The 19,047-nt window shown below is 54.1% G+C and overlaps 1 protein-coding gene across 1 annotated transcript; it reads right to left on the minus strand.

Moving 5' to 3' along the window:
• Window positions 1–930: 930 nt before the first annotated feature.
• DDB1 (damage specific DNA binding protein 1) lies at window positions 931–19,042 on the minus strand. The gene is made up of 27 exons (XM_055813336.1): window positions 18,910–19,042; window positions 17,744–17,892; window positions 17,515–17,631; window positions 16,064–16,285; window positions 12,732–12,846; window positions 12,522–12,619; window positions 9,624–9,782; window positions 9,136–9,219; window positions 8,846–8,962; window positions 8,382–8,484; window positions 8,144–8,219; window positions 7,961–8,069; window positions 7,602–7,780; window positions 7,341–7,504; window positions 7,143–7,250; window positions 6,576–6,783; window positions 6,333–6,428; window positions 5,968–6,079; window positions 5,279–5,402; window positions 4,767–4,931; window positions 4,262–4,356; window positions 3,929–4,099; window positions 3,149–3,258; window positions 2,777–2,946; window positions 2,332–2,434; window positions 1,825–1,948; window positions 931–1,674 (listed from the first exon to the last, which is right to left on the minus strand). Exons 1-27 carry the CDS (start codon window positions 18,968–18,970, stop codon window positions 1,591–1,593), a joined length of 3,423 nt encoding a protein of 1,140 aa, XP_055669311.1. The 5' UTR covers window positions 18,971–19,042; the 3' UTR covers window positions 931–1,590.
• Window positions 19,043–19,047: the final 5 nt, after the last annotated feature.

Below are 19,047 nucleotides of genomic sequence, written 5' to 3' on the forward strand. Positions count from 1 at the left end.
AATTGATGCTCGAGGAGGAGCAGCCCGAGACCCTGCATCCATCAGCCTCACCCAACATCTGCTTCCTGCCAGCCCCAACGCCTGCGGCACGAGCCTCTCCCACGGGAGCAGCAGAGGGTGCCTGGGTCCCCTCATGCCAGCTGAGGAGAAGGTGACAGAGCAGAAGATGAGTCCCCCTGTCACTCACACAGCCGGGCTCGCAGTCACAGGGAGTGAGGACACCGGTAAGGAGCAGCCAGAGTGGGACGATGCAGCAACAACTGGAAAATCAGGCCCCAGGTCCCCAGCTCTGCAGGGACACAGGCTGCCAGCTGCAGGGGACACGAGGCTCACAAGGAAAAGGCCAGGGTGGCTCGAGAAGGGTCTCCAGCTCCCATCCACGCCACTGCTAACGCTGGCCGCTGCCAGAGGCGGGCACCCCTGGGGTCCCAGGAAGGTGGAGAGTGCTGCTGTCACTACACCGTCTCCTCTCCCACCTCTGATCTACTACCACCACACAAGCTGGGCCCAGAAGCTGCCAAAAAGCACTGCTCCTGGGGAGGGGCAATCCGCAGAGATGAGTTTCTTCCAAAGGGAGGTACATGGGCAAACCCTCAAAAATTCAGCACAAGATCTGCCTCCTAACTGGGGCGCTTGGCGATGCTGCTGCCAACCTGTTTGCACTAGGCTGCACCCAGAGGCAGAACTAAAAGTTCTTTCAAGTCAAAAGAAGAGCCCTAAAAATGCATCTGGAAAAAGAGACACACGCCCCAGCACCTGCAGATCGCCCCGCTGAGCCCGCTGCCCCCCACGCTGCTCTTGCCCTTTCAGCGTGGGGAAAACTGCCTTGGCTCGGGCAAGGGGTGCCTCCAGCCAGCCGAGGACACGGCTCTGCACAGCCGGTACCACCCCTGCGGTCATGAGGAGGAGTTCGGCGCCATGAGACAGACCTTTCCTCTTGGACTACTTTATTTGGTAAAACTCAGAAACCAGCAACTGATTGAGCTTCCCAGAACTTCCCTCCCTGAGCGAGCCACAGATCCTGTGGAGGGAGAGGAGCACGCTGTCCCACTCAGCTTCATCACCCACATGTGGAGGAATCCTCCCTCCCCGTGTCCACACATTTCACCAGCCCCAGACGACTCCTCCAGCCCTCGCCCTCACCCTAGAGGCAGCTTCGCTTTCCTCTTCCAGAAAACATGAATCAAAAAAGAATCAAAAGTGAAACTGAAAGAAAAAAAAAATAAAATAAAAGAACCAAACAAAAACCAGATACTAAAGACAACAGTGACGAGTGAATCCAGGTAAGGGCACCGCATCAGCCGAGCGCTACCGGTCAGTCACCCGAGAGCGACCAGCAAAGCCCAGTTCTGGGTCAGTAGCCAAGTCCGCAGGATTCCTGAATCCAAGGCAGGCGATGACGTGGTGCCTGACCAACACCCCCCCCAAATCCCTAGCAAGCTGGCTCCCCTCCAGAGGCTCCTTCCCCCATGTCCCCTCAGGCAAGGGCCACCACCGCTGGTGTTCAGCTGGGGTCCCCAAGCTACAGGTGGGGAAAAGACTCCCTTGCTCTACATGGAGGGAGGTGCTAGGGAACGACCCCGAATCCTGCTAATGGATCCGGGTCAGCTCCTCCACAATCTTTATCAGGTCGTCTACAGTGGCTTCCCTCTTCATGCCGCTACCGTCGTCAATCTGCAAGGAGAGCAAAAGGCATCAGAGCACGCAATGCCGAAGAACACCCTTACAGGAGGGCACACATTCAGGATTTACTGCAGCCTGGAATCCTGTGCAGGGTCCCTACTGCTAGTTTGGAAGGGTCTAAGCTCACATCACCCATCGCACCTGCAAGTTTGCCACCACCTCCTGCATCTTGGGCCTGCTGATGTCCAGGAAGCTTTCAATCAGGTCACCATCAATGAACCCCGTAGCCGGTTCTGTTTTGCGTTCAGTGTGAAACGACCTCCAGGTGCCACCGTCAAGGAGCCAAATCCACAGGGAGTAACAGCAGCCCCGGACTACGGCAGCAGAGCAGCTGCCCCAGACTGACAGTGCTGTGTCGGGAGGATCACTGAATTTGTGCCACAGTTTTAGGGCTACCACAAAGCCAGACTCATTCTCAAACCCTGTAAGATAGACCCTGCTCTACTGCAGGCACCTTCTGGGAGCACAAAGCCCTGGGAACCTGGAAAACACACTGCCACCCTCTCCAGCTGATGTACGCTCCCCACCAGGGTGTCCCAACAGAGATAAACCTCCACCACCCCACCCTGTGCCTGGCTCGGGCCAAATTCCCAAGCCACCCCCCAGCAGTGAGCGGCGCAGGCTCCTGACCGAACTGCGAAAGGATATAAGGAGTGCTCAATCTTGCCCACGCTCTTGATGACTTTATTCAGCCTGTTCTGCATGTCCAGCAGGAGGTTGTACCAGCTCTCCGACAGTGAGGTCACCAGTCCTGCAAAGGGCAAAATGGAGATGAAGGGTCAGGGCTCACCCCAGGGTGTCCCAGCAGCTCCCAGCAGGCAGGGGTTGGCAGGCTGCCAGGACTGGAGTTGTGCTGGAAACTGGTGCCTGGGAGAGCTGGGACAAGGAAGGAGTTTCAAAGAAAGCCAGAGCACTTTCCTCTCCTGGAAGCAACCCAGGGAGAAAAGCAGGTTTCTGAAGGGAGTACGGCACAGAGCGCCACGCGAGCGGGGAACAGAGAAGATTGGAGACATGAGGAAACCCCAGCCCAGGTTCAGCAGAGGGAAGGGGACCTGTCACCCTCCCACTCAGGCTGGGGAACCCCAACCCTTACCAATCATGCCGTTGACTGTGCCGAAGAGAACAGAGCCCTGTGTTGGTGTAGATGTCTCCCCCAGGTTCTGCATGACCAGAGACCCGTGACAGAAGACATTGACAAACTCTCCCAGGTGGGACAGCCCCACCTCCTGCAAGTGCTGGCGCTCCTCATCGGTCGTGGCCGCGCTGAAATCCAAAGCACCCTGGCTCAGTCTGTGCTGCGGTGACATGAAAGCTTCCTCTGCTCCCACCTCACCCCTCCTCAGAGCTGGGCATGCCCCTCCCAGCTTTCCTGCCTGACACACATCCCTCTTGTGGAGGAGAAGGTCCTACCACCCCCATCCCTCCCATCACGCATTGTCACATTCCCCCCTGACAGCCTGCTCACCTGTCCTTCTGGCACACAAACAAATTGAAAGCATTCTCTGCTCCCAAGAAGTTGTCATCGTCCAGGATCTCCACGGCACTCATCCAGTTTGGATTGAAGTCCCGGGCAATCTGGAAGGGGACAAGAGGAGACTCAGTGTGCCCAGATGGCCTGGCCTGTGATCCAGCATCTTCTTCCACCCAACGCTAACATTCAGGAGCAAGGTGGGATCCAGTCTGTCCCTCTGTGCTAGATGAAGCAGCTGAGCGCAAAAGGCACTGAGCACCTTCTGGAAGTGGCCCTGGCCCGAGTGGCACTCTGACAATGCCAGGACACTCCCTGGGCAAGCGCAGGCCAGCCCGTGCCAAAGGCATGCCCAGAGCCACTCTAACACGGTAAGTGCACAGACTGTCTCAGCGCCTGGTCCCTCCCACAGCTATGCTGCATTTGCTGACAGAGATGCAGTCGCACTAAGCCATTCCAACTACACAACAGGCAGTCCAGATGGCAGCTCCCCACCCTGGCAGGCAGCAAGCACGCACCCAAAGCCTGCTCTTCAAAAGGCTGCTGATACACTGTCCACTTCCCTGGAAGTCCAGATATCTGTCCCTCCAGAAAACACAGGGATCTAGGCGATGCTGCTCTCATTGCAGAGCCCTACATCATTGTCTTCAAAGGGCTGGCAAGGTGGGGTGAGTCAGACTCCTTTTACCACCTTAAACACTGTTCCCAGAGCTACTGGAACAGGCAGCACAGATTCCCGGCATGCCTTTGACCAAGACTATTCGACAGCACTGATACCTCCTCGAAGTTTCCTTCCATGGGCTTGTATGCCAGGAGGAGGACAGACCGCATCAGATCTCCCACAAGGATGAAGTCCCCCTTAGTCTTCAGGTAGAGTGCCATGATGTTGTTGTAATGGTTGCACTCCGTGCGCAGCTCCTTCTCAGCTGTCCACTCGTACAGGCGCACCTGAAGGAAGTGACATGGCTCTGAGCCAGCACGGACACCCACACCAGCCAGGACACACTCCTTGACAGAAGTCAGGGACCTGGCTAACATCCACACAGGTGGAGCAGCTTCCAGCTCTGAAATGTGCTCACAAAACAAGTCAGGGTCTTGCAAGAGCCCTACCGTGCTGTTGATGCTGGCTAACAGCTTCCCATTGAACTCCACCATGGAATACACAGCCCCCTTGACCTCCTTCTCAGCCAGGCTCTGCAGCTTCCCTGGAATAAACCCATGCACAGCCCAGTTATTTGCCCTGTGCTCCCAAGGGTGGCCCAATGAGGGGATTCAGATGAGCTGCTCTAAACATTCCTCGCCCTAGAAACTCTCTCAGAGGATCTCTGGGCGAGTAACACAGGAGTGACATGACAGCAAGGGCAGCCACAGAGAAAGCAAATCTCAGAATCCAGTCCTGGTGAGGGATTCTTGGGCTTCTCTAGGAGATGAGGGGAAAGGGAACACACTGTAACAGCCTGCAGCAGAGCAAGAGCCTGCCTGTGGGTAGCTGGCAGCAGGCTCCTTGAGAAAAACTGTCTGCTGCTGGGTCCTGAGCTCTCTTGGGCCCGAGAAGCTCATCTCTGACCTCCCTCAAGCAGCTGGTCTTGGCCATGGAAGAAGACCTTGTTCTTACCATCCGAGTAGTGGAAGACAACGATGCGGCCTTGTTTGGGCTCTGCCTCCTCAGGATACACCATGGCGGTGCCCACAATGAAGTAGGTGTTTGGGTCCTTGCCGAGCTTGCAGGAGACCAGGCTGAGAGCGTACTCGTTTTGCAGAAACTGGTGAGCATGAAGCACTGTGCAAAGAGGGAAAGACAGAAACGATCAGGTCACCCACAGCCCAGCAGGCAGCACTTCCATGCGTAGGCAAAGCAGCTGAAAACTCAAGACATGCCCAAGGTAGCTGTGTGGAGATCTTCTCTCCCATTCCCCACCACCCCCTTGTGCCATCAAACCCTGCTATGTCTTAAACCTACGCCCTGTGGCTGACACTCCTCCAGCAAAAATGCTCTGTCTGAAGGGAACATGCAAGATGACTGATCTTCACAAGCCTTTGAAGATCGCTAGTCTCAGCCACACGCTGATGGGCTTGTCCTGCAGGAGAAAACTGGCCTAGGGTACGGGCAGCATTTGGGACCGGTACCTTCGAAGGTGTGCTGATCTATGATGAGCAGGTTGTGCACCTCCACCTCCTCTCCAAAGGATGTCTCATGCGGCGCTGTGCTGCTGGAGAACAGCTTGCTGGTGCTCACGCTGCTGGACAGGGCCTAGGACACAGGAAGATCGGTCACATCCTCATGCTGCTCCACATGGGCTGAGGCAACCGGGGACCAGGAAAATACATGGGAGAGAAGGCGAAGCAAGGAGCTCCCTAGGCTTGAGCAAAGGGACCCACTCCCTGTTACCAGCAGAGACATGTGACATGCATGGCAGAGGTAGCGCTGCTGAGCAACAGCATTAACAGAAGAGTTTATGCAGTGTTGTAGTTTCCAACAGAGCTATTGCCTGAAGGGCACTTGTGCCTGCATCCCTAGAAGAAGGAACCCACTCAAGACCAGACAGAAGCCTGTACAGAGACTGAAGGAGCAGCACCCAAACCCAAAGGTGATCAGACAGAACGGTAAGCGTGTCGAGGCTGCCAGAGCGCAGCACAGAGAGCCCTTGTCACCACCACACAGATCTTACTACCCCATCTCCTCCCAGGCTGCCACAGGGAGGAGCTTGCACTTGGAGCTTCGGAAGAGAAGACTGTCAAGGAATATCTGCATCATGGTTTGGCCTGAGGAGCTACGGTACCCACAGCCCAGGGACGACCTAGCAGCCACCCCTCACCTGCGTGCTGGCGCTGGGTCTGAGTGCAGTGGTGCCCCCACTGGCATCCTGCACCTCGATACGACTCGAGAGCACGCCGAAACACTGCGATACCTCTTGGTAGCAGATCTTCCTGCGGGACAAACAGAGCTGTGTGGGCAGGAGAGCCAGCACAGGCCACCTCAAGGAGAGCACGGGGGCTCTGGAGACAAGAACAGACAGAGCTGTTCACTTGCCCAGACTGCTCTGAGCACAAGCCACCAATTCACTCTGCGTGTCAACTAAGCCCCCAACGGGAATGCTGACTGTGAAGTCCTCCTCCAACCTTGTCCCATGCCGTAGAGCATGTGCCCTCAAGCTGGGCTCCTTCCCCCTGCTCAGCTCACCTGGGTGATTCATAGAGGGGAACCGTGCGGATGTGCAGCTTCTGGATCTCGTCAATGGTGCCAATTGTCAGGGTGCTGTTGTTGGCCAAGGCCAAACTGTATGGGAAGACAAAAACAGGAGCAATGGCACTTATAAGGTGGATAGCATAAGGTGGATGGCACAGCAAGAACCTCCCTCCCCTCCGCACCCCTCAAAACTGCTGATCCCAAGATCCTATTTGCTGATCCCAGGATCCCACTCACCTGTCGGGATACCCATCTGAGTTGAGAGGACACATGTAGTTCACCTCCTTCAGGTTGACATTGGAGAAGACCAGCTTGTGGTTACTGCTGTAGATGACGGTGGGGCGGTCAGAGCAGGCAAACACGTTGGTGGTGGACAGAGAGCGGAACGTCCTCAGGACGGTGGGCTGGGTCCCAAGGGTCACCTTCTTCCGGTCACTCAGCAAGCCTGCCAAAAAGGAGCACTGGTGTTGGGAGCTGCCACAACGGAGCTCCTGAGAGCAAGGCAGAGCGCAAGCAGCTGCAACACCCTGGGAAGAAATGAGTGTGGGTAAATGCATCCTGCTGTCAGCACAGGGCAGCAAAGCAATGAACGTAACCATCGGTCTCCTTTCTTCAGAGCCCACTGGAGAAATCCACCAACTCCCAGCGCCCACAGCCAGTCCCACCTAAGCATGACCCCGTCACAGTGAGAAAGAAAGAAAAAGAAGATCTCTCCAGAAGGATGAAAGAAAGCACATCAAGCAAGAGGGCACCAGTTCAGCCACCCCCTTCAGCAGCCTGCTCAGTGCTAGGCTCTGTAGTCACCTGTCTCAAGGCTGAGCCCAAAGTAGAAGAGAGCTCCATCCCCTAGGGCACACAGAAGGTAATGGCTGCTCTCAAAGGTCGTCATCAGGATGGAGCGAGGGATAATTTCTGCAGAGAGCAGAAGAGAAGGCTGATGTCACTCGTGACTCAGCCAGGTCAGTGACTGCTGCCACCACCCAGAGGTAGGTAGAGCCCTACCTCCTCCCAGCATCTCCTTGTGCAGCAGTTCAAACGAAGGCAGCTTTAGGATGCGGGCAGAGATGTCAGTCCAAAGCCCGATCGCACACAGTGGGGACATGCCATTAGTGTCCCCCAAAGGGGTGATGTCCAGGCAGGCAACTTCATGCTCCATTTCTGTGCAGCTGGCAGGAGGGAGGAAGCAGAGGTGTCAGTCCTGAGCCCAAAGACAGACAGCAGAGGCCAAGAGCCCTCAAGCCAGGACAAGAGATGTGCGCCCACCTGATCTGCCTGAGCTCCTGGGGTCGGATCTCCAGGTAGTACAGGGCTCGTCCCACAGCCACCACTACCTGGTTACTGTTACAAGAAGCCACACTGATGTTCTTCCCGTTGGGCTCTTTCCACTCACTCACCAGGGCTTTGGGCTCCTGACTAACCAGTCTCACAGAGGCAGAGGTGATCTGGAGAGAGAAAACGTCTCTGCTCAGAGCCAGACCACCACCTCCCATTCTGACAACAGCCCAGGGAAGTACTGCAAACCCTGCCCCGATAAGCAGGGCAGATCTTTGCGAGTCCCACAGTCAATAAGGACAGTAGGGTCATCATGAAAGATGTATCTGTTTCCCTAGAACTGGCATTACCTGGATCAATTGCTGATGTGCCACATTGCCGCAGAAGAAAGTCTGCTGATCATCCACAAACCCTGTGAGCTCTGTCTCTTCTACTTCCTCTCCATTTAGCATCAGAACTCTGAAAGGCAACTCCTGTTACGCCATGCTCCAACAGGTGGCTGACAGCCTGGCTCAGCATGAACCCCACCTTACCTGGTTTGGCCCACAAAGGACAGCACCAACGTGTTGTCTGTTTCACGGTGAGAGTCTGACCTCAGGGGCCACAAACCTGCAAGAAAGCGAGGCCACACTTGCTCACAGTGAATATTCCAGAAGCTGGTGGGTGGCAAGGCCCCTGCCCCACACCCAGCCTCAGTCTGTGCACGGTGTGCCCCCACTGGGCCCTCTCACGCTGTGGGTGGTATGAGACAGCACCGAACAGCTCACGCACCTTTAATCCCTGGCAAGTCAATGCTGGCGTGCTCATGAATCCCAATGCCGTTCCGGATGATCCGCAGCGAACCCTCTTTAAATGCACCTGAGCATGTGACCAGCTGGAAGAGAAGCAGGTGATCATTACCAACCACTGCCGGGAAGCTTCCCCACTCCTCCTTGCAGCGATGGGTTCAGGGGAAGGTGGGATACCCATCTTCTCAGAGGAAATTTTTTTGGTAGCTGATCCTTCCTAAATGCACAAAGGCAACCCCTTCCTCATGAAGGGGGGTACCCAGGACTTAGCCACCTCACTCATACCACTCTTAGTAGGACCTCAATACCATCCCTGCACCTGGATAAGACTTGGAGATTCTCCCACAAAAGATTTGTAGTCTTTTCCTTCTGTGAACAACCGATGCATCCATCTGGCCGGCCCAGACATTCCCAGCACTGAGAGAAGAAAAGCAGAATCAACATTACCTGCCCCTGGCCTTGTCTTTCCAGGTCTACCACACACATGTCGACGATGGGCCCGAGGTTGGTGAAGGTCTCCATAGCCACAACATAGGAGCCCTGCTCGTTGCTGTCCACGTTGAGCTATGAATAAACACAATCATCAGCTTTCAGCAAGACCAGGCAAGTGGAAAGGGTGTAGGGCAGACAAGAAAGGAAGATTTATCCGCATACACCTCTTAAGGCCATGAAAAAATTAAATATGTACAAACCGCTGTCTGAACACACAACTAAGCCAGAAGACATCTGCCGTGTACCTTCACAAGTTGGGAATCCCCAAGACGAGAGCCGACAAACACAACTCCATTGTCCAGGTAGGTCAAGCACTCTGCAATGGACGTCTGGGAATTGAGAAGACACAGATGAACCACTGCTAGCATGGGAAGAACCCTGCCACGCTCTGCAAGCACCACATCTGAGCTGCAGCCCCATAGGAAGACCTTGCACACATGAGAGGAATTTAATCCCTTTACAAAACCCACAGAGAGTCCAAGCTTCTCCCAGGGACAGCACACATGCACCAGGCAAAAACCTGAGATGGTGTAAACTTTCAAGTACCACACAGGGAATTTCCCAGCAACAGTCCAGAGCTGCAAGAACTGCAAAACATCACTCCACCCCGGGCTCCAGAAGAGACACCGTTCCTGCGACTCAGTCCTCAGCGAAGCATGTCCAGCCTGCAGAGCCTCCCAGCCCCGCAGCGAGAAGCGACAGGGACAGCACACACAATGGGGCTGAGTCCTACCTCCCCAAGCAGTTCTACACGCAGGTCCTTCAAGGTGACAGTGCCGTCCATCTGTTCCTCCTTCTCCAGGAGCAGCATGAAGAGGCGCCCTTCCATGTCCCCCAGCAAGTAACGGGACCCGTTGGGATCCACACGGTTGTGGCACACAATTGTACTTTGCTGCACGCAAAGGAGGGAGGGAATTTTTAGGAACCCATTGAAACAGCCCCAAGCGGGCAGAAGGGAACAACCACACCCACAGTGCACTGGCTGCTAGCTGTAACCCCAGCAGAGTCCATGCCTCCTACACAGAGAGGGCTGGATTCACCCTTCAATAAACCTCACCAGCAAACACAACCAGAACCTGTAGTCAAACAGTCTCATTTTTGTTCACTAGGAACCACCTCACGTTCTTAAACACATTGCTAGCTTGTTCACAGCCCAGGGAAGATGCCATCAGAATGCCTATTTTCCTAAGGCTGGGACTTCCACAGATGCAGAGATGCTAGCCGGGACCTGCAGAGCTCCAGGCCTCGCTCCATCTCCGGACCCAAGCTCTGCAGACACTTTGCTGTGTGGTGGATGCTGCCTAGCCTCCTGTCAACGTATTTGGCTTTGGTTTCAAAATCCTGATCTTGCAGATCTTTATTGTATACAAACAACCTCTCCATCATTTATCAACGGCCCTGGCAAACTGGGGAGGTCCCAGACAACCTGAGGGAGGCCAGCGTGACCCCATCTATAAGGGCAGGAGGAGGATCTGGGAACTACAGTACAGGCTCATCAGCCTGACCTCAGCGCTGGGGGAGGTTACGGAGCAGGTCATCCTGAGCACCATCACACGCAGTGTACAGGACAACCAGGGGATCAGGCCCAGCCAGTACAGGGTTATGAAAGGCAGGTCCTGCTTGACCAACCTGATCTCTGTCTACAAGATGACCCACCTAGTGGATGAGGGAAAGTCTGTGCATGTTATCCATTCAGACATTAGTAAAGCCTTTGACTCCGATTCCTACAGCATCTCCTGGAGAAACTGGCGGCTCATGGCTTGGACGGGCGTGCTCTGCGCTGGGTGAAAAGCTGGCTGGGCGGCCAAGCCCAGAGTGGTGGGGAACGGAGTGACATCCAGCTGGTGCTGGTCACAAGTGGTGCTCCCCAGGGCTCAGTGCTGGGGCCAGTCTTGTTTAATACCTTTATCAACAATCTGGATGAGGGCATCAAGCGCACCTTCAGTCAGTTTGCAGATGACACCAAGCTGCGGGGAGTGTTAATCTCTTGAGGGCAGTAGGCTCTGCAGGGGGAGCTGGGCAGGCTGGACCGATGGGCCGCAGCCAGTTGTGTGAGGCTCAACAGGGCTCAGTGCCGGGTCTCGCACCTGGGTCACAACAGCCCCACGCAGTGCTACAGGCTTAGGGCAGAGCGGCTGGGAAGCCGCCCATTGGGAAAGGGCCTGGGCGTGCTGCTTGGTGGCTGGCTGGACACGAGCCAGCAGTGTGCCCAGGTGGCCAAGGCGGCCAGCAGCATCCTGGCTTGTATCGGAAACAGCGTGGCCAGCAGGACCAGGGCAGTGACTGTCTCACCTGTGCTCAGCACTGGTGCATCTGCCCCTCGAACCCTGGGTTCAGCTCTGGGCCCCTCACTGCCAGAGGGGCTGAGGCCTGTCCAGAGCTGGGCAGGGGGCTGGGGGTGCTCAGCCTGGAGAGGAGGGGACTCGGGGGGGGACCTGATTGCTCTCTACAGCTGCCTGAAAGGAGGTTGTAGGCAGGTCGGGGTCAGTCTCTTCTCCCAGATAAAAAGCAACAGGACAAGAGGAAACAGCAACTTGTGCCAGGGGAGGTTTAGATTGGACATCAGGAAAAATTATTCACTGGAAGAGTGGTCAAGCACTGGACCAGGCTGCCCAGGGACATGGTGGAATCACCATCCCTGGAGGGATTTAAAAAACACATAGATACGGTGCTTAGTGATATGGCTTAGTGATGGACCTAGCAGCCCTGGGTTAATGGTTGGACTTGATAATCTCAAAGTTCTTTTCAAACCTAAATGATTCTGTGATTCTAAACATCCCACTGGCCTCAAGTACAGGAGTGTCTGCACTCTGCCTGCACGTCAAGGACCATGTCAGCAGAGCGCAGGTGACTCACTCTGCGTGCTCCAATATGAGACTCTCCATCACAGAGCTCCAGCAGCAGTCTGAGAGCCTGCAGGCATTCAGGCAAAATGTTAGTATTTCTTTACCCAAGATCTGCAGTTCTTTTCTAGCCTGTCAATATTTCCAGCTTAAAAGGACCTTTTGATCATAGCTCAAGCCCTGTTTCAGGCTTGCATGGCACCTCAGCCATGCCATTTGTGCTTCCTGCACCATTTAAACATGGGAACTGGCCTGTCCCTGATAAAAACCACATGCTCAACTTGTGTCACAAACCCTTTAAGTCTTTTTTCCTTTTGAACAAGTGCCCCAATCATATACCAGTGTACTCAAGTCTTCAACAGGCTCATTCATTATCTTTTGCTGCCAAGAATGAAACCAGGCTCTGGCCTGGATCCTTGCCCAAAGCATGCACTACCTCCTAATTAATCCTTTTCTCTGGGGCTCAAACAAGATTTCAGCTTTGCTGCACCATTTCTAAGCACTCAACAGAGAGCAGAGCCACACACTGCACTGCCAGCACAGGCTGCCGCCAGTACAAGGATCACATACATCCACCAGTCCCCAGAAATACAGACCAGACATCGTGTGGAACACCTCCACTTGCCAAACCTCAGGGAGTAAAATGTTTCTATTAGACTACACCTGGAGACAAAAAGCAGTTTAAATTCTTGAGTACAACTAGCCCAATATCGTACCGGCACTCTGAGAGATGCCAGCGAATGAAGGAATTACACAGGACACATTTCTAGGTCTCAGCAGCTGCTCACCTTGATGATAGGTGGAGCTATAGCTAGGTATTTATCTCCGTTGTGGTAGGTGATAGACTCCTGCCCAATGATGATCGCACCCCCAAAAGGCTCTGGCACTGCGCAGGGGAGAAGACAAACGCCCTATTAGAGAACCTGTGCAGCTCGAGTGAGGCAATTCAGCCTTGAGAAAGACACGGGAGGGAAGATCTTTTACAAAGAAGGACCAACCTGCGATGACCATGGAGGCTTCAGCCTCTACGTTCTCCTGTTTCCAAGGGCCTTTGTTAAACTCCTTCTCGCGCAGGGACACCTCGTACGTCTTGACATGGCGACCCTGAGGGTCCTGAAAGAGAAGCCACAAATGACGATGTACACTGATGACAGCCTCACGTGCACGGCACGAGAGGCTCCAGAAGCAGAGCTGACAAGCAGCTTGCGAAGCAAGGAGACTCCACCTCGTTTCCTGCAAGAGCACTGTCACCAGCGAGCTGCTGAGGCTTCCCACCCCCCTTTCTCTCTCCCTCAGACCACATGTGTGCCTGAACATACACATACTGCTGTTCTCCCTAACTTTACCCATATGTAGAACAACCTTTGAATAAATGCCTGTGCCAAAAAAAGACTGAAAAATATTCTTGCATTTTTATACAAGTGATTTTCTGGAACTCGTATTCATCTGACGCAGAGTGCTCTAACAAATCTGGGCACAAGTGACACTACGCAGTATCACCACCGCCTCCAGCTCCAGCAAGTCATTCAGGAATTCAGCTCTGCTGTAGCGGTGCAGGTGCCAGAGCAGCTGAGCTCCCACCTCAGTGCTCCTCAGGCCTTGCAGCCTGGTTTCCTGAGGAAATATAACCTGCTTGTCGAATAATCCCCCAATGGCTCTGCCAGTCCAGTGGGCAATTTCAACTAAACCTGGCAGGCACAGAGGTCTCCAAGGCAGCGAGGCCACGCAGCCCTCACTGAAATATGCAGTGGGTGGGGAAGAGGCCCACAGATCAGCACCCCACTTCAGGAAAAGGTGGTCTACGCTAACCAACACTTGGGAACCTGCATGGGAAAAAGGTGTATGAACACCCAAAGCAGAGAGAGGCCTTTGAACATAACCCACTGACCAATTTAATGTCTCCAAAGCTAAGACAAGGCTCTAAAGCACAGGGAGTCAGGTTTCCTTAGTCATGTCATTCACAGAACTATTTTACTATGCCTTGCCACTTTCCAGATCTGAGCAAAACCATTTTTATTCCTCCCTGTAGCCATCAGCTCTGTAAAGAAACACTCGCAGGAAAGCTGGGCACCTCCCAGCCCGTGCCACTTGGCAAACATCCTCACTGATGGCGCTCCAAAGCTCAAGGTCCTGCTGGGAGTCGGTGGTGCAGCACAGAGGGAAGCTAAGAGCAGCACTGGCTGACAGAGAAGGGGAACCCAGGAGGACAAATAGCTCTGTGGGGAGGAGAAAGCTGAAGTGGGGCTGTTAAAATGGCAGAGGAGTCACTAATGAAACTTGTGACAGTTCTGCACTTTTTTACCCCACACCACAGCAGCGATTTATTTTTATGAACTTCCCCTTTTTGCGGTATCTTCTGTTTCAGAACTACACAAAAATTACCTCAGACACTGCTATTCTACTCAGTCCAAATCCTGTGATAAGATTAATACATTGAGAAGGAATAAAAGCAGCAGCTTGGAAATGTTCCCTTCTCCACACACACGCAAGTCAGAGACCCAGGGACCAAAATAAAGCCAGAGTTTATGCAAGGCCTAACGAGTCAGACAACTTACAGCTCGCTCCTGCTACAAGGATAAAATTCATGCTGAGTGTCAGGCATGGAGCAAGCTATTAATTGCCTCTCTATTTGTACAATACATGTTTATAACAAATGAAGCATTAACAGACTTGCTCTGATTTAACCTGTAAAGGTGTCAGATCTCCAGATAAGACCTTTTTCACTAGCTGTCTACGTGGGATAACCAAGCTTCTGTTTTATGATGCTCTTGAGTACCAAGTGAAAACTGGCACGCTCCTGTCCAGACCCTGACACTGAGTTTAACAATTTGTCCTAATCACCATCCCTCTCTGCCTCAGTTTCCCCAGCATGCAACAGCAACGGTACTAATCAAAGTCACAGGTATGCTCAGCACTTTTCAGAGCAGCACACCACCACTGCTAGGCTTCTTAGTGCCGGGGAAGTCACCCAGGCAGTGAGTCAAAACCAGAAATACACAACAAGCCACCCTCAGGGCATATTTCTAGGACCAAGATTGGCTATGAGCTTCCCTTCTGACACCAGGTTCCAAAGTCAGTGCAGCTGCATGGGATAAAAACACAGTCCCCACATACACTCCCAAATCCCACAGAAATAAGATGGTCACGTGTTGTGAAAGCACACATGACAGCCCTCCAGGTCAGGCTCTACAGTGTACGCAAGAGAACACGACTCCCTTCTCCTCTAAGTAGAACAGCAGTGCTTTTTCTAAGAAAACACTGCCTTTTCCTACAACATAGTAACAGCTGAAAATCCTTTGCTTTTTCAGGTAATCAAACCCCTTCCTGTTTTCTTCCTTTTTTGTGCACATTGTTAACTTGTCACACAAGTGCCTGTGACGCGGGCAGGATATGTGACAGCTGGGGACACTTCCCAGCAAGGCTGAAGAGAGCACGCTGTTTGTTCAGGTGACAAGCGAGAGCACCAGCTACCCACAGGGCAGGGGAAGAGCACTGTCCTGGCACGGGGGAATCTGGGCTGCCCTCCCAACCCCCAGTTACGTGGTGACAAAGTGATTTCTCCCCTGGGCCTTTACTCAGAACTGTTAGGGGGCTTCAGCAGCACCCGGATAGGGAATAAAGTCACTGCTGCCACATGGTTAGTAGCTCTAATGGTATGAGTTTGCCACTAAGAACTATGCCAAAGCTGAACTGAATTCACAGCAGATCCTATGCGCTGCTGTCCCAGGAACTTTCAGCTAGGTCCAGGCTACCCACAATTTGACAAAGCAAAGATAATCCCTCGCTCAGTCAGCACAGCAAAGGCTCTTTGGTTCAAAATAAGCATTTAGAGAAGGGCCTAAAACACTGCCTCTGTGAGGACCCAGACGATAGGAGAGGTTATGACCCCTCTTTACACTCCTGGGGTGGCATCCCAGATACAAAACAAGACACTTTTTTTCCCCCCCCCCCCCCCACGGGGAAGGCTCAAGTCTCACAGCATTGCCTACAGGAAACAACTGGCTCTGGCTCTAATCCACCTGCTCAGCACTTGCTGGAAAGACCCACGCACTCCTGCATGTTTCACAAGGAAATGGTCCTAGCCGGAGCATTGCTTCCTCTCTCCCAGAAATGGAAAAAAGCATCAGAGAGGAACACGGACTTTCCTCAGCTACACAATAAGCCTGCAGGATCCACAACTGTCTCTCGGGTCTGTTCAAAGCATTGCCTTCCACTGGCCGCAGGACACTGCTGCTGCTCCAAGCCCTCTAGAAGACCTTTAGAGACACTGGCTGGCGCACCAGCCACCTCCAGCATCCTCCACCCAAGTCACCAACCGAGAACAAGGTACCTGGTAGACAAAGCAGATGGTTGGAGCCTGACAGCCATAGAGAAACTTCACATCGATGACTTGGAGCTCTTCCAGGCGGATGTTAAAAGCCTTTAACTCCTTGTTCTCCCGGTCCAGGGGAATGACCTTGAAAAGGCCATCATAGAGCCGCAGGCCGATCATCCGGCACTCTGGGTCAATGATGCCAATTATGCCAGTCTCTGAGGGACGGCCAATGCGATCCTGAGCAAGAGATCCACAGAGAGGGGAAAGAGGGCAATTAGCACCAGAAAAAAAATCCCCATGCGCGACTCCAGATTAGTAGGTACAAGAGTTACCACCCCTCAGCTGAGAAACAACTCCTTGCACACCTCCCAACAGGCTTTAAAATACCATCTGGCAAGCCAAAGGCAATTCAGGCATCTCCTGCCTAAAGCAGACGGTCCTTTCCACCAGAGAGCCTGGCAGAGCTCCCACAGCACACACCTCTCTCCCAGGATCCAGGCACTCCCGGAACAGACCCACAACTCGTTTCCCAATACTAACTCCACTGAATGACCTCAGAGAAGCCACATTGCTGTCCTGTGCCTCTGCTTTCTACCACTGACAGAGAACGATGTTACACTGCCATGAAATGCTTTGATATCCATGACCAAAAATCACCCTCCAGAAATCCACCCCATTATCAGCCTCCACAGCCTCCGCACCATTACCCGGCAGGGGCTGATATCAGCATCTCTGTATGTCATGAGGCAGAACCGTGGCACGGGAAGATTAAGCACTTTTCCCCAAACACACTAATATGTTACCTACACCTCCTGCCCCTAACTCCCTGCTCAGCTTCACAACAGTAACTCAGCAGAAGCTCAGTGCCTGGAAACAGACGGAAGATATTTTGGCTTGACAGCTGACGGAAATTGTTTGGCTAAAGACTAACAAAAAAGCCAAAGAGTCAGGACATGTGGATTTCTGACCTGCTCAGAAGGCATGATTTTAATCCACACAGAACAATGGAGAACATCTCCAATTATTATCAACGTCGTATAGCCACAATGGTAAGGGTAACTTCAACAGTCATGATCCTGCTATGCAGCGTGTAGAGACCAGCCACGAAATGCCAGAAGAGTCATTTCCCAGGGAAAATTGTACCTTATGCCGAGTTTTAAGAACTAATTCTCTTTGAGAGCTAATTCTCTTTACAGTAGGAGGATCTCAAATTATCCTTATTCTGCAAACTCCCCCGAGAACACAGTTGCAGCTATGTCCTCAATCCCTGAGCCTGACTCACTACAGGCAAAAACCTCTGGAAATACCAGCGGCAGCAGGTGAACCATACCAGAGCCAGCGGTAGGCAAAGAATCGTACATAACCAGGCAGAAACCCATCACCTAGGCGCAGCCTCATCACTGGAAATGTAAAACCATCACTGAGGAAGGGAATCTGCCCCTTTCAGGTGCTGCTGCTTCACTCACCTGCACGTTGCCATGGGCACGGGTTATAATATCAATGCTGTCCCCGTTCTGCTTGTACTCAAGGATGCAGGCGTTATACTTGGCTGTCAGGATGAACAACAAATCCTTGCTCTCCCCCTGCCAAAGAGAGACAGCGTGCCTTCAGCAGGGTGGCAGAGCCAGTGGTACTCGCGCGCCCATGCCTGCCCTCCCCAGCTGGTGAGCAGCCCCCTCCCCGCAGCACACCCACCTTGGGGCGGAAGAGTTCCATGACAGCAGTCTTGCCGTACATCCCCACCTCCTTGACGGGCCGCAGCCCCTCCGCTGTCACCACATAGATCTCCAATCGTGTATTCTTGGCGATCAGCAGGTTCAAATCCTCTGCTGAGGTGAAGTGTCCTGGAAAACAGAGAGAAGAAATCACTGCTGAGCCCCAAAGAAGTAACAAGGCAACACTGTGAGGTGCTCTCACCGAACAACCTGCAGCAGTCTGCCGATCCTGGGAAGCCTGGCCTGCACCCCCCCAACCTCAGACTGAGCGCCAGCCTCCCTGCAGCACCCCCCAGCCATAGCACCACAAAACCCCAGCACCTTCCTCCCACAGCACCCAGCGCCCTCAGGAACCACCTTTCCTGTACTTTGATTTCTCATCTTTCCCCAGGGAACTCTATTCCCAGGGGCCCTTCCCACCGTATCCCCTCTCCAGCGTACGCTGCAACAGCCTAAACCACCGCGCAATACAGCAAGACACAGACATCACCACCAGCTCTCACCACAGCACCCCAACCCTCTGCTGCTCTCTAACCCCTCCCCAGGAACCCCACTTCATCCCCACACACTAAACCCCACTGAGCTCTCAGAAACCTCAAACCTGGCCCAGATCCCCCTGAGACACCCCACTGCACCCCCAGCACAACCCCAGTGCCCCGCACCACTTCCATAAACCTAAACGCACCCGCAGTACCCCACAGCACCGCCCCCGGGAAACTCACGACAACCTCACCTCCCTCAGTGCCCCACAGCACCCCAACAAACCTGAAAGCCCCCCCGGCTACTCCTGGTGCCCCACAACACGCCTACTAACCTTGGGGCACCCCAGGCCCCTCAGTGTTCCCGCAACGCCCCCAGATCCCCTCCACACCTCAGCACACCCCAAGGCACGACAGTGCCCCCAAGTACCCCCACGGACCCCAGGGAACCCCCACACCCCGCCGGGGCCGCAGCACCCCCGCAGCTCCCCAGTCGCCCACTGAGCCTCAGGAACCTCAATGTCCCTCCAGCCCCTCAGTGGCCCCCAGCACCTCCTCGCCCACCAAGCCCCCCGTGCCTCAAGAGCCCCGCCACCACCCCCACGGCCGCACAGGTCCCGCCGCGCCCGTTAGGCCGGGGGTCCTGGCGCCGCCTCGCCGGCGGTACCGGTGACGCAGCCGTTCACGGCCGTCGGCTTTTGCGCCGTCACGACGTAGTTGTAGGACATGGCGGCGACAGGCAGAGCCGGTAAGGCGGGACGGGAGCAGGACGGAGCCGGAGCAGGACGCGGCGCGTACCGGGAGC

Source organism: Falco peregrinus, chromosome 9 (assembly GCF_023634155.1).
Source record: "Falco peregrinus isolate bFalPer1 chromosome 9, bFalPer1.pri, whole genome shotgun sequence".
In the NCBI taxonomy this organism is placed as follows: domain Eukaryota; kingdom Metazoa; phylum Chordata; class Aves; order Falconiformes; family Falconidae; genus Falco; species Falco peregrinus.

Coding starts and splice junctions, on each gene's coding strand:
- DDB1 (XM_055813336.1), bottom strand. CDS start 18,970: ATGTCCTACAACTACGTCGTGACGGCGCAAAAGCCGACGGCCGTGAAC. Junction 9,783..12,521: donor TAGCTCCACCTATCATCAAG/GTGAGCAGCTGC, acceptor CTTTGCGTGCAG/CAAAGTACAATTGTGTGCCA. Junction 8,963..9,135: donor GGGATTCCCAACTTGTGAAG/GTACACGGCAGA, acceptor GTTTATTCATAG/CTCAACGTGGACAGCAACGA.